Genomic DNA, 15,137 nt, shown 5'->3' on the forward strand with positions numbered 1-15,137 from the left:
TACAGAATGATATGCTAATAGAAATGATAACTCTGGAAGTTAATGGGAAAATAAAATCTGAAATTCACAACTGCAATATTGTTTAGATTTAGGCTGATAAAACATTAGACGTGTCATACAAGAGTCAAATGAGCACAACATTAAAGTATTGTATTGCAGACAAAATTGAGGAAAGATTCGTTGGATTTTACGATGTTTCTGGAGATAAAACTGCTGAAAGTTTGTCAAACATTATTCATCCAGTATTGAAAGAATGGAATGTGGAAGGAACAGTGGTTAGTCAAACATATGATGGCACTTCAGTAGTGGCAGGCAGAGAAAGAGGACTACAACAATTGGTGAAGCAGTTCTGTCCCTATGGGCTGTTTATTCATTGTTACTCACACCAACTGAATTTGGTACTGTTACATGCCTCCAAAATCATATGACAATTGCGCGTGTTTTTAAGTGAGCTTACTGTATTCCATTTGTTTTTCAGCAAATCATCAAAACTAACTGCATTGCTAACTGAGAAAGGATTTAAACTGCCACGTGCAAGCAACACTCACTGGAACTCATGGTCCCACAATTTGGTGAACCATCAAACACCACCACACGTTAACTTTTGGGCAGTCATATATAAGTCTTTCATTAGATGATGATGATTGTGATTGTTGTTGTTATTATTGTTATTATTATTATTATTATGGGGGGCATATGTAGACATTGTTTGTTTATCCTGCCACACACGTGGAATGTTAATTCCTCAGAAAATGCTAGGTTGTTTAGAAAATTTTCTTCCTATACCATATTTGGAAATACCTTTGAACTTGTGTGTCCGATTTGGTCGGAATAAATCGTTACTCACAGTGAGCCTTTTCTTGAAATGTTGTCATTATGCTTCACTCAAGACAACATGGAACACACACAAACAAAACTTTGTGAGTTTGTCTGTCATAGCAAACATGATGTGAGGATCTTAATTACTTTGAGTGGTACATCACTTTGAAATTGTACTGTACCTTTCGAGACATCCTGTACCATCTGCCATGATGCCATAATAACGTGCTTCTTTACACAGGAAGCAAACCAACCTTATTATTCTTTTTGTGAAACCCCCATGATGCCCAAAAAATAAAGCAGTGCCTCTGGGAGCCTCAACACACAGTTTGAAAACTCCTGCTGTAGGATGTGTGTTTATTGTCACAAAACTTAGTTTTTGTGGTTTGACACAATGGAACTCTCAAACTAATTTATATAAAAATTATAATTTTTTATGTTCTTCTGCCTCTCCTTTCCCCACTTGTGGATTAGTTTCTGCGACATCCATGTTCTGGACCACTATATTTACACCTACTCAAGGTTTATTAATTTTTCAATGAATGACATAATTTCGGCTTTTTAATAATTCACTTGAACCTGGTTTGTTGTTCTAGTGTGACCTCTGAAAGTAGTAGTAGTAGTAGAACTTCCTGGCAGATTAAAACTGTGTGCCGGACATAGACTCGAACTGGTCCCGAATTCGAGTCTCGGTCTGGCACACAGTTTTAATCTGCCAGGAAGTTTCATATCACCGCACACTCTGCTGCAGAGTGAAAATCTCATTCAAGTAGTAGTATTTTATAAGTAATTTGTGTAGACACTGTGGCCAAAATTAAGTACCTTGCATACATGAAAAAATAGGTTTATTTTGATGTTACCTATTAACAAATGTAGTTAGATTGAAAATCATTAGAACTAAAACAGTTTTGATGTTGTCAAATGGCTGTTGTGGAATGTAACTTTGCAAAGGCACTGTTGTGCTAGAGAAGGGTACTAGTAATAAAACAATTATTCAATAAATGTTGGCCATTAGCATTTTTTCCCCACCCATTGCTAGCCTCAGCAGTCAATGTTTATGGCAACATAGTAGCAGCTCAGAAGCGTGCTTCATTTTGCTGCACAGTATTAACACTCCGTTCTATCATAAATGGTTAAGCAGTTCCTGGTATTTTGCTACTTTAAACACCTCAGAAAAAAATTCACTATCTGCACCGAGGGTAGATACATACTGAAGTGCATAAATAATAAGTGTAGAAGGCACATTGCGAGAGGGAGTTGGAAGAGGCCTCCTTTCTGTGCACTTTTCTTGTCACCATGGCTACATGCTGCAAGAGCTTGTACCTCTTCTCCTCACTTCCTGAATTGACAACTGTTAACATGTGTACAAATGGCACTATTGAAAAACTGCTGTACTATAAATAGCTTGTTTAGGTGGCACACACTGACATATAACAAATAATGCTGCTGACAAATACACAAAAGCCTTACCATAAAAATTGTTCTTTCGAAGGCACCTTGCATGAAACAGGTTAAAGTAGGCAGGGACACACTATGACAAATGGCTTCACAAGGTGCACCTGCCAGTACTGTCTTTGGTACAGTACTCTCTACTGCTGAAACAGTTCTTCTTCAGGGATGAAAAAAAGTTTGTTGGAGAGAGAGAAAAATTTCCAATTACTGTATTTCGTGGTATTAGCCACTTTAGATCCCATATATGGTACTAGGGTGCTAAAAATGCAACTGCTTTAAATTTGAATGCTCGTTAATTCAACACATTCCTTGTTTCGTTGGAATGGACAAACTATTTAATGTCGTCCCTACAAAATAAACATCTTACGAAAAATGGTATTCTTCACCATTCCTTGCAATCCTTAAACATAACATGCAGATTGTCTACATAATGTAATAGTAACATCCAGCTTATCTTGAATAGATCCGCAAATGCTATGTTCATTGTGGCACAGTTTTCAAGTATTCATTGACATTTTTTTCTGAATTACAATGTGTGGAACTGTAGTTAGTATTTCCTATCCTTTGCTTACAGTCTTCAAGTGAGATAAATTACTTCCAGACATGTAATTTGTCTGCTGTGGAATATTTGTAAATAAGATGACTTCTTAGCGAGGCAGTAAAATTCCTGCTTCCAACATCTAATGTGTGATTTGACAATATCAAGACTGCTTTTGTGTTGTTAAATTTTAGTAGTCAGTTACATGTTAGAAGTGTGCACTCTAAACAGATTTTAAGCTTTGATCAGCAAACTTGGAGCAACTATACAGATCGGAGTATCTGGTAGTATGGCTGAATGTTTACTATTTTTTGTACTCCTATTTTTCTCTTCAAGTCTGCAGATCACATTCTGACAATATTTTGCATATGAGCTAATCATACATTGAAAACTTAGAAATAAATGTGACATCAGATACATGTACGTGAGATAAAGTAATTATTTTTGTGTTACAGAAAGGATCGTAAGATGGCACTTATACAGCTTCCTTCAGCTGATGATGCTGTTGCAGCTCTCATTGTAAGTCTCTGAAGTAGCTCATAATCCTTTGTATTAAGTTAATTGATTGCATAAGAACACTAGATTAATATCTCATTTCTCTACTCAGCCCTCAAATGAATCATGCAGTTTATTGATGTACTGTCTTAGTTTTCCTTATAGGTATTCACTCCTATTATGTTTACATCTTTCCCAATACTGTTGTAGTTGTTGTTTATTAATTTGTTCACATACTTCAAATGCATGCTTTCAACATCATTACAGTCTTAAAATTATGACCTTGGTTGCATATATTAGCAGTTACAGAAAAATCCTTTTTGATGCATATTTGGGGACACATTTTTTCCTTAAGAAGGGATTTTCCTTGAAACGGAGGTTTTGTCGAAGTACATGGAGAGAGTGATCTAGAATGAAAGTTGAAATACGTTTTGGCTATGTAAATGCTGTTTAATTACAAAGTTACCAATATCAATATCCTGTGCTAAGTGCAGTAAATCTGGAATTATTACACTACTTGTGCTTTTTTTTTATAGTGTTTGTCCTTCCAGCATATTGTAGGGAAAGAAGTTGTCACTCCATCTGGTTAAGTTAGAATTGGTTTCTCTACATTAAGCTGCCAAAATTGGCAGTTGTGTGTGTATGACCCTCCCAGGAGGCTCGCCACTCCTGGGTGGGATCGTGCTTGGCTACCATGGGGCCACAGCCTTTGCAGCACTTTACCCCTTCCCCTTCCATGCTGCATGTGTATTCTTTTCATATTCCCCCCCCCCCCCCCACTCCCCTCCATTGGGTGGCATGTCTGGGATGCTACTTGGAATGTTCGGCATTGTCTGTCGATGACATAAGAACAGTCTCACCATGGTTGTTCACTCCCTTTTTTTTTTTTTTTTTTTTTTTTTTTCCCCTCTACTTCAGAATTTGAGGTTCATCTTCTTCCTCCATGTCCATTACTGAAGGCTGGCCCACACATCTGACATGTAAAGGTGACTGGGTGAAATTCCCAGCCCTCGGTCGACAGGTATGGTTTGCACGTACTCGCTGGTGCAGGCCAGGCACAGGAATCGATGATTGCCTGAGCTACAATTTTCCCAAATTGCCGATTGGTCCCTTTCTCCGATGTTCGGGAGGTGTGACCTGAGGTGTGAACAATTGCCTAAGAAGGGCGGGACTCCTTGTGAAGACGGCCTCCAGTTGGAAGGAGCATGCCATCAGTGACGCTGGGAATCGTGGAGAATTTTCTTGCAATGAGCCAATATTCTTTACAATCAATGTCTACGAAACCTAATTCAAAAACCCTTCCCACTGCTGCACTGTTCCACTGTTCCTCTTGGTCTGAAGATACAGTCCTTCACCATGGTAAATCCATTTATTATTCAGAAAGGTGTTTTTGTAATTGATGGCCCTGTGAAATCTTGCTCTTATTTACCAGAATGGCACTTTGCTTTTGTAGACTACTACTGATTCTCAAACACAACTACTGCTCGTCGCCTTGCTTCTCCACGGCTATAGTGTTAGTTTCGAGGCCCATAGAAATTTGGATTTTTTCCTGTGGTGTTATTTACACTAGGCTGCTCGACAGTCTAACAGAGGCTGAAATCCAGTCTTACCTCTCTGATCAGGGTGTCATTGCCGTCCACCAGGTAATGAGAAAGGTAGATTCCACCTTAGTGCCCACCTGTACTGTTTTTCTCACCTTTGACAGAGTGGTGCTTCCATCCAAGATGAAAGCAGGCTATGAAATCATCACAGTGCATACGTTTTGAACTCGATGCACTGCTACCAGTGTCATTGATTCAACACACTAGAACGTATTGTCGACACCCACCCAAATGTGTAACCTGTATTAAGGATGTGTACGAGGGCGATTGTTTGTCTCCTTCCAGCTGTGTCAGCTGAAATGGCGGCCACGCCGCTACGTCTTGGGATTGTCCTGTTTATCTTGATGAGTGGGCTGTTTAAGAGATCCAGGTAAAGGAAAAAGTGCCTTGCCCAGTCGATCGCAAGTGACTGGTTACTCGCAAACTCTGCATTCTCCCCCCTCCCTCCATGAAGGACACGGCCACGCAGACAAGTGACCTCAAGTTCAGCTCCGAGGCTGTAAAATCTCCCAGTGTCAAGATAGCATCACAATCCCCCCATCCAGCTGTGCAACAAGCCATCAAACTCTGGCCTCAAGGGACGAAGCCACCAGCTACACAACCAATAGGCCGTAAAGGACATGAGGAGTACTCCCATGAAGACTTTGGATGTCTCTCCAACCAGCCATCACCAGGGTCTTCCTCTAACCGGAAAGGCTCTAAGGAGTCCACCAAAGGCAAATAAGGCAAATAGTCTTCTCCTTCGTGGACTCGGAGATCCTCTTAGATGGTTCCCTACCTGATACTGTAGCGTGGCTGGCCTCCATGTCATCGGTGCATACCACCAACCATTTACAGCGTTGGACTCCACAGACGATCCACACAAGCAAGGCGATGCTTCTGTGGACTTCCATGGAGCAGTATCCTCCAGCTTCTGTGCCCTGTGCCACCAAAGTGGCATCTCTTCATTTTTTCCTCATCGTGACTCTCCTCCAATGGAACATTTGTGGCCTACGGTACCACAAAGAGGATTTACAGTTGAGATTAGCATCGCAGTATCACCGTGTACTATGCCTTCAGGAAACAATATTGCATACTCAAGACCGCTTTGAGCTTTCACATTTCTTACCGGCTCATTTAATCCTTCCACTGAGGTTGGCATCCCATCTCATGGGGTCGTCATGCTGCTCATACAGAATGACATTCATCGTCAACCCATCTCCGTGACTACCCATCTCCCAGCTGTTGTGGTTCACCTTTTCCTCCCATACCTGACTCTTTCCCTCTGTATGATTTATGTCACTCAGTCATTTGATGTCACCAAGGCAGACTTCCTTCAACTTATGGGGCAGCTACCTCCTCCATTTCTGCTACTCTGTGACTTTAATGTGCGTCATCCCATTTGGGGCTCTCTCAGAACCTATCAGAGAGGTGCCGTCTTGGCTGATCTTAATCAACTCAATCTCTTCTGCCTTGACACTGGAGCAAGCACATTCCTTTCTGACTCCCTGAACACCTGGCAAACTGCATTCATCATAAACAGATGTGTGCAAAGTGTTGTCAACCGTCTTTGGGTAGAAAACAGCTATCTTATTTCATTCACCAGTTCCTTTAACAATTCGATCTCTTCCTCTATCATGTGGGCAAACATTTGATGGCTCTCTGGACCAAGATACAGTCACGAATTTCCGGCCTGACAGTAAGAGATAATGTTATCGTGGACTCTGTTGCTATCTCCAACACCTTGCGCCACCATTTTGTGGAAGTTCTGAGCTCTTCCCAATATCACCCCACCTTCCTCCATTGGAAATGAGTGGAGGCAGCTTGGGTGTGCTACAATACCACCTTTACTATGAGGGAGCTAGATCATTTCTCTGTTCATCCCAATCCTCTGCCCCAGAGCCAGACGCTGTCCTCATTCTGACGTTGCAGCACCTTTCTCTTACTGGCAAGCTCATTCTGCTGAACACATACATCCACATATGGGCAGTTCCCGGACTTCGGCGTGAAGCCACCGCCGTACCCATACCTAAGCCCGGTAAGGTCATAAACCTACCTTCTAGCTACAGCCCCATCTGTTACCAGCTGCGTTTGCAATGTGATCGATATGATTCATGCCTGGTTGGTTTGGTTGTTAGTTGCGCAATTTATTATTGAATGCACAGTGTGGACTTAGAGTGCGGCGTTCTGTAGCTGTCTCTCGTTACTTGTCCACTCATGCTGTGAATGGTTTTCTGTGGAAATCCCAGACTGTAGTTGTGTTCTTTGATTTGGAGAATGCCTAAGACACCTGCTGGAGAACTGGTATCCTCTGTACTCTTTACATGTGGGGCTTCTGAGGCTGCCTGTCCTGTTTCCTTAAGGAATTTTTGAACCACTGATTTTTCAAATTACATGTGTATTCTGCCCCGTCGGACACCTCTATCCAGGTAAACAGTGTGCCTTATGGTTCCATCCTTAGCAGGTGTCCTCTTTGACGCTGCCATTAACCCTATAATGGCTGTCTCCCGCCAGGCATCTCTGATTCTGCAATCTATTACAGTTCTCCACCGAGCTGTCACAAAGCGGTGCCTTCAACGATGTCTTAATCGTCTTTACTCCTGGAGCATTGATAGTGGCTTTTGTTTTTGCATTGACAAAACCATCTTTATGAATTTCTGGTGGCGCAAATGGTTTCTCCCACCATCATCACATGTTGGGCCTGTTGCCATTCCTGGAGCTAATACTCGATAGGAAATACTCTTGGTCCTCAGATGTGTCTTACCTGCCAGCCTGCTGTATGCGGTTCCTCAATGTCCTACGTGTCCTCAATGGCACTTCTTGGAGTACTGATCGAACCAGCCTTCTCTGTTTGTACCGGTACCTTGTCCATTTGAAACTCGGCTACGAGTGCTTCGTTTATGCATCTGCACGTCTATCCCACTTGTGTCGTCTCAACACTATCCGCCATCTGGCATCCGTTTGGCCATTGTTGCCTTTTACACTAGTCCGGTTGAGTCTGTCTGCTGAAGCTGCTGAACTAGCACTGTCCTACTGCTGTGACTTTCTCCTTAGCAGGTAAGCATACCGTTTGTTTTCCATGCATGGCCACCTGTGATATGCCGCCTCCTTTGATTATTTCCTTGATCACCAGTATGGGGCACGTCCCTCTTCTTGTTACCTCCTGGCATCTGCTTTCGGCACTTGGCTTCCTGAAGGACCCATGTTAACCTTGGCCTTCATTCAGTTCCTAATGACACTACTCCAGCATCGCTCTATAGCCTTCAGTTTCACGACCTTTCCATGGAACTTTGCGATAGTGCCTTTGTGTACACTGATAGCTCTTGGACTAACCATGGTGTCGGGTGTGCCTTCATCATTGGCACCCATGTCTTTCGATATTGGCTTCAGGCGCACTGCTCAGTATATACAGCCAAGCTCCTCGCCCTGTATTGGGCCATGGAATACATCTGCCTACACAGACTTTTCAGTTGTCCTTTTCTCATTCTCTCTCAGCGCCCCTTCAAAGCCTATATGCGCTGTACCCCGCTCAACCAGGATCCAGGAAAACTGTGACTTGCTCAGTACTGAAATTTTCAGTGTCTATCTTCTAGAGCAGTTTCAGGAACCTTCTGATGCAACCAATATGTTTCTTCCTATATAAACGTTTCCACTTCTGTAATAGAAAATATGTTAAAAGAATATTTTCATCATCATTAAAAGTCCCTCCTATTTGGATCCACAGGAATCATTAGCATTGGTATCTAAGATCACTTTCTTATTTTTGAACATGCCGCACTTGCCGCTAAATAGCATTTCTTCGCCATGTCTGAAATATTTGTCAAGATTGCCATCGAAGTTGAAGATGATTGTCATCTTTCGCTGAACTATAAGCTTTCAACATTTGTAGGCTGTAATTCAACAAAAGTAAAACTGATAACTTCGACACTCCGCTAAACAGCGCCCTACACATTTCGCACTTCGTAGTGTTACCAACTATGATGTCACGTCACGTGACCTAAGTCACAGGGAAGTAGATCTTGGATTCTTTCAACGCACCTGCTGGTATCACAGCAGGGGAAGTAGACCACCTCATAGGATAAAATACGTGATGTGTGAAATTTACCAGACAAACTTGACTTGTAATATGGTTTGTCTCAACAAAAAGCCTTTCCCAGACTATAAAATATCACTGGAACAGTACGGGGAAACATTCAACACCAAATTTAATTTTACTTTTAGCTATCCAAGGTGTGACACACGTAGCACTTGTGAAGAATTTACTGTGAAAATAGAATCTTTTCATTTGAAACTAAGCCTGCCTACTACTACTACTACTACTACTACTACTACTACTACTACTCAGAATCCAGCTTTAAAACTTTAACTGTGAACTAAAGAAACTACTACAAAAAATAATAATTACACTTAAGAAAACGAGCTGATCTTTTTTACAAGCTAAAGAAAAATGCTAGGCTTGTAGCCCAAAAAGACAAGACCAAAGAAGCAATCACCATGGACTTTCAGAAAAACCTGCCTCTTCCAAATATCAGCACAAACAATGTTCAATATTCATGGCAACTATTATTCTACATGTTTAACATACACCAATTATTAGATTCTGAAATTATTTTCTACACGTATCCAAAAAAGGAGGAGGTGAAGTTTTTTCTTGCTGTGCAATTTCATTTTTCGTCATCTTGTCTCTGAATTAAAGGAACTTTCCATTTTTTTGACTCGTGTAGTGGTCAAAACATAAATGTGTTTAGAATGCTACACTACATAATAACACCTAATGACTAGATACAATACAAAATGTTTTTCCTCTAAGAGCACATTCGTATTTAGATGCAATAAAAACATGGGTTTAGTTAACCAGAAGTCGGTGTTTGAGCTTCTGTCTGAGTGGAACAAAGTTCTCCGAAAGTGACCATTTGAAGTCATTTCTTATGATAATCAAGAAATATTCAGATCGTGGACCACCTTTCTTTCCCCACTATATGTAAAACAATGTCCCTTTAAAACATGTCCAGTGAGAAAACTGAAGTTCGTCCATCACCATCCTAAAATGATCTTCCATCAGCAAACCTACAATGACATTGATGATGAAAGTGTCGTCATGAACCGAAGAGAAAATTCTTCTCTCTACCTTACTGCTGCTTTCACTTAATGAACTAGCATATGATGGACCTATACCTGTTCCAAAAGCCAAGTTGTTTGACCTTCAGCACCTGAAGAAATTTTGTTCTGTCAAAACCCAAAAAATTTATCCATCACTCCTTTATATGTGAAGTGTACTGTGTATTTAAGAAGCTTAGTATTAGTATCGGGTAATGGTGTAGGCCAATTTATATCAAGTGACATTTTAAGTGTTTCAAAAACTACCACACAAACAATATATTCATAGATTTCACTACAAATGAATGGACAGTCATCCTTTTTGTCTGCATGTTGTGACATGAATCAATTATAATGTTGTTTTTGTATAGTACATTAATGCAAAAAGTCTATCTACATAATGAAAATTTGCCAAACACATTATTTATCAGTGTAACATCAAAAAAATTATTTTTTTAGTTTAGGATTTAGTTATTTTGTTTTAAAATTAAAAACGGGTTTGAATTTCTTTTACAATCCATACTGATCAATGAATTAGTTCAGTTCATTGATTAGTATGGATTGCAAAGAACTCAACGCTACCATCTGGCGATGGCCTCTGACCCTAAACTAGTGATGATATAATAAACAGTATTTCAGAAAGAATAGTTGGTACTCATCATATATCAGAGATGCTGAGTCGAAGATAGACACAACAAAAAGACAGTCAAAAAGTGAGCTTTTGACCAACAAGGCCTTCATTGAAAACAGACCACACACACACACACACACACACACACACACACACACACACACACACACACACACACACACACACACACACACACGACCACGTCTCTGGTAGGTGAAGCTGAAGCCAGACCATGTGTGCACAAATCCGTACTAGATTTGCCATTGTTTGATTGTTAAATAAAGTCATTTGGAGGAAACTTGTCTGGTTACAGTATTTTCTACAGTTTAATAAAATGTTTCATATTTATTCCTTAAAAGTGAACTTAATCTTAAAGTGAGACTCATTAAGACCAGGGAGAAACGACATCCTTCATACGGGAGTTTTTCAGTATCAGTGGAAATAATAATTAAAAGTGGGATTTCCTTAAAAGTGGGTTCGTTAGTTTCGGGGTTTACTGTAGTCTTCGAAAAGCTAGCCCTCCATTTGCAACACAAATGTTGATAATGTACTTATGTGACTCAAGTTCGTAGTAAGACATTTTATGTGATGTGAACTTAAGTTGTGAAAGATTTTAAATATTTTCCCGTTAATGTCATGTGTGTGTCTGTCTTGTACTTTCATGACGATTTGGCATGTATTCTTGACGTCGCACAAAACACGCCACAAACATAACTTTAAGAAGTGATGTGTCGATTTTTGTGACCTAACAAAATGATGTTGTAAGACGTGAGGCAATGTTAGATGAAATGAGTGAATACTTGTAAGGAAGGGCTGCTGAGATTGGTTCCTCCTGATGAGGAAATGAGTGCTACCTTACTGTGTTGTCGTTTTTTATATATTAGCGTCTCTTCAGTTTTCTGATGTTTTATGTTGTTTCCATTCCTCTGGGGTGAGATATGTAGATGCAATTGTGATGTGAGTTTTCTTCCTGAATTGAGTGTTTATTAATAGGATGAAGGGAAAATACTGTAATTACAGGTTGATAGTATCTTCATATGCTTTTGTTTCTTTGTTTCAGAAAATGCACAATTACCAGCTGAGTGAGTCCAATCATCTGAGAGTCTCGTTCTCAAAGTCCAACATATAAATGCACCCAAATGTATTATCTTCGAAAATGTGTCTTGCGTGTGAATTAAGAGGAAATGCTGAATTTAGGTGTAAGAGCCTGAATTTAATGTGTGTGCTTTCATACTTTGATGGTACATTGTATTTATCAGGGAAAGACGATTCGCTATTTTCAAAACATTGCATAGCAAATGTAAGGAAATGCAATGAAGGGACAATGAATGTTAATTGGAAAGTCAGTTTTTAAAACCTTACTGTAGGACATATGTTTTACTCATGTCAATTGATCATTATTCTGCTACTCATGAATTAGATGCACAGAATTTAATTTCTTCCCTTTATAAAATTAAAAACCACAAATTAATTATGGAAGGAGTTGAGCACTTGATATTAAAGTGACATATTTTAATAGCTGTGGTATAACTTACAACATTTCATTGATGGATGTATATCATTTATGTCCAACCATTTCCTATTTTCTTCCTACCCATCATTCTTTTGCACTAATTCTTGTGTTTCACTGTTGCGTTCACAGCGGTCACTTTTTTGCTGTTTGTGTACAATTAGAGTGAAACAGGGTTGGCTAGTTGATATACTTGTAGCCCAGTTATTAATAGTAATACAACAAGGATAGTGTTTCCTTATGTGTATACATATGTGTATTGTCCATTATATTCTTGATACCCCTTTATATTACAAAGGTGACGGTTGTACTGAAATTTGTTTCTGTTCAGCATCGGATGTTTATTGGACAGTGACTCTGACATCTATCTTTATGCATTTCTTTACTTTTCCAATGATGTCTGTCAGCATTGTGTAATAAGATATTACCTGAAATGGTAAGAGCTTTCCAGCAACAATACTGGTAATAAAAAAGCTTCATTTTGGTTCATTTGTTGATTTTTTTCACTTTTTATGCATCGAAGTAATTTGCTGGTGTAAAAGTGTTTTTTCTGTGTCCTTCCTTATTTTCTGTGTAATCTATCCTCCCAGTTTTGTTCTAAGTATCATAAGAAGTTGTACAACACAAAGATTGCTATGTTAGAGTGTACTGGTTTGGCATGATACATTGTGTCTGGACAAAGTAACAAATTTCAGTACGTGATGCTCTATACTTTCAAGTTTGCTAAGCTGTGCTGTGTATTGTGTAACACTGTTGGTTTGTGTGGAAGGTGCATAATATTGCTCTGAAAAGACAGAGCATCTCTTGCAAATCATCATTGTCAATCAGTTTTATGTAAGAGTGTCTGGGATTTTTGTGTTATACCTTTATATTTTGCTAAATGTCAGTTTTATTTGCAACAGTAAACCACAAAATATGAAAGAGAGAGAGAGAGAGGGAAAGAAAGCAAGTGAAACCTACCTGACCTGTCTTGAGTTATGCACAATAGCAGTTTACAATATGTGTGTGGTATTTTGATTTAAAGTTTGAAAATTATAGAATGGTTACAAAATTGTGTTATGTGATCAAATTCATAAAAGTACGTACGTATTATGTTTAAACGACATAATGGTGCGCTAAGAAGACAGCTTGTAAAGTCAGTGAAGGGTATGTAAATCACCTAGCCTGATGAATTGGAGGAATAAAGCTAATTTTTTTTAACGGATGCTTAGAGACTATTATGTGCAGTATTGAAAATACTTAGTGTGCTTGTTTACGTATGTATGTGTAAATTGAATGCTAATGCTGATGGTATTTTTTTTCCTTTGTGCCCAAGTCTTAAGTAAAATTTTGTTAGATTTGTTACCTTGGAAGTGTCACAAATTTCAGTGTCAGTATTGCTAGTAAATTTGAGACAGATTTCATATATATGTTTGAAAACATTATTTGTGAGTGATCAGAGAGCAGTTTTATATTTTACAGTAATTTTAATGTATAAAGAAAGAAGGTTTTTACATTTTTTGCACATACTTTCTTTAACAAATGTTGCTGCTGTCAATATTCTCTCGTGCTCAGCTGTGTTCTTTCACAAGTCTCCCTTAAACTAATGGAGATAACGTATCATTCCAAGCATCTGCATACGTTTTTCGGAATACTACATGACTGTGTTCTGCAATTGACTTACCTGCAGTTAGAACTGCAAAATAATTCAGTTGAGAAATGCTTCATAAAAATTTTAAACTTGCTACAATGTATGTGGTATTGTGATGGGCCAGTTTGTTTAGAATAGGATTTGTTAGATTTCTTAATTTGCCATGGACCGTTTGTAAATGGCAGTCTGTTGTAATTAGTTTAAATGTTAGTAGCATAGGTTTTTATATAAGTGGTCTGAGTTATATATATTCAAGAATCTGAAAGATGCGTAAATGTCATAAGTTGTTCAGGCTTTTTATCTTCATTCTCCCCGCGTTCCCCACCCCCAATATGTATAAACTTAGTGAAAAAGATTTGGGAGTATTATGAGTGGAATGAGATTTAGTTTTTACAGAGGCTGAAAAATCGTGTATTATATTGACATATAAAGACACTGTGTAGTAAATCAGGATCTTTTCATTTCTGTTGTCAGTTAATTAGAAACTGTTAATGATATTGAGTATTACCTACCTTATCGTGTCCTTTCCTCTTCTTACATTTCAGTTAATGATGGTCAGGCAGATATTTTGAATTGTTAAATCTTGCAACTATTGAAGCATGTGGCATCAACAAATCTTAAGAAAAAGTAAATCGTGAACACATGCACTCACATAATCTTGTGATATTTATCATATGTAAACCACCTAAAACCTGCTTTCACAAGGTAATTTTTAAACTTGGTCAGTTCGCACTAACAGCGGATGTTACTTAAAGTGAGCCAAGTAAATACTGCCGTTTGCTTTAGTTCTTACTACTTAAAAAAATGTTCAAATTTTATAACTTTTTAGCATTCAAGAATTGATGGTGCTTTCTGTAGCCCTGAATATAAAAAAAAATTCCTCAAATCATGTATCTTCAAAATGATCAGTGTGTTGATATATTTGAAACAGTATTGTTATCATAGCTTTAATCTGAGTTACATGTGTGACAAAGTAATGAGTATTATATTTATCAAGCAGAAAGGGGTGTTTAACTACAGGGTTGGTTGTGCAGACCAATTCACACACACAGATACACACAATTGAGTCTCTTTTTCTAGCAGCAAAATATTTTGTAATGTTCGTAACTATGACCTATAGCTAGCTGACAATCACCCATTATGAACACAAAGATTTTAAAAAATTCCTACCTACCTAATGATTTACGGAAGAGAATGAAATCATAACAGAATAAGGAATAAATGATCTGCATTTTGTAATCCGATTACCCTGGAAATTGTAAAGTTTTAAATGTAGTCCTTGGCTGAGATGAAATAGGGGGAGGGGAGTTGTTGTTTAAATGTATTGCCTGCAACATATCGTACATTTGTCTGAATGCTGCTCCCCCTCCCATGCAATTGTGATA

The 15,137-nt window shown here is 38.8% G+C and overlaps 1 protein-coding gene across 24 annotated transcripts in view; it reads left to right on the forward strand.

Moving 5' to 3' along the window:
• The window catches only part of LOC126353529 (polypyrimidine tract-binding protein 1), a 509,631-nt gene extending 495,432 nt beyond the window's left edge, over positions 1-14,199 (forward strand). For all 24 annotated transcript variants that reach the window (XM_050002786.1, XM_050002773.1, XM_050002775.1 and 21 more), the window contains 2 exons: positions 3,265-3,328; positions 11,673-14,199. In XM_050002786.1, coding sequence (XP_049858743.1) covers positions 3,265-3,328; positions 11,673-11,741 — 133 coding nt within the window. In that variant the 3' untranslated portion in view covers positions 11,742-14,199. The remainder of the gene's footprint in view (positions 1-3,264; positions 3,329-11,672) is intronic.
• Positions 14,200-15,137: the final 938 nt, after the last annotated feature.

The sequence above is a fragment of the Schistocerca gregaria genome, chromosome 1 (genome assembly GCF_023897955.1).
Source record: "Schistocerca gregaria isolate iqSchGreg1 chromosome 1, iqSchGreg1.2, whole genome shotgun sequence".
NCBI lineage: Eukaryota > Metazoa > Arthropoda > Insecta > Orthoptera > Acrididae > Schistocerca > Schistocerca gregaria.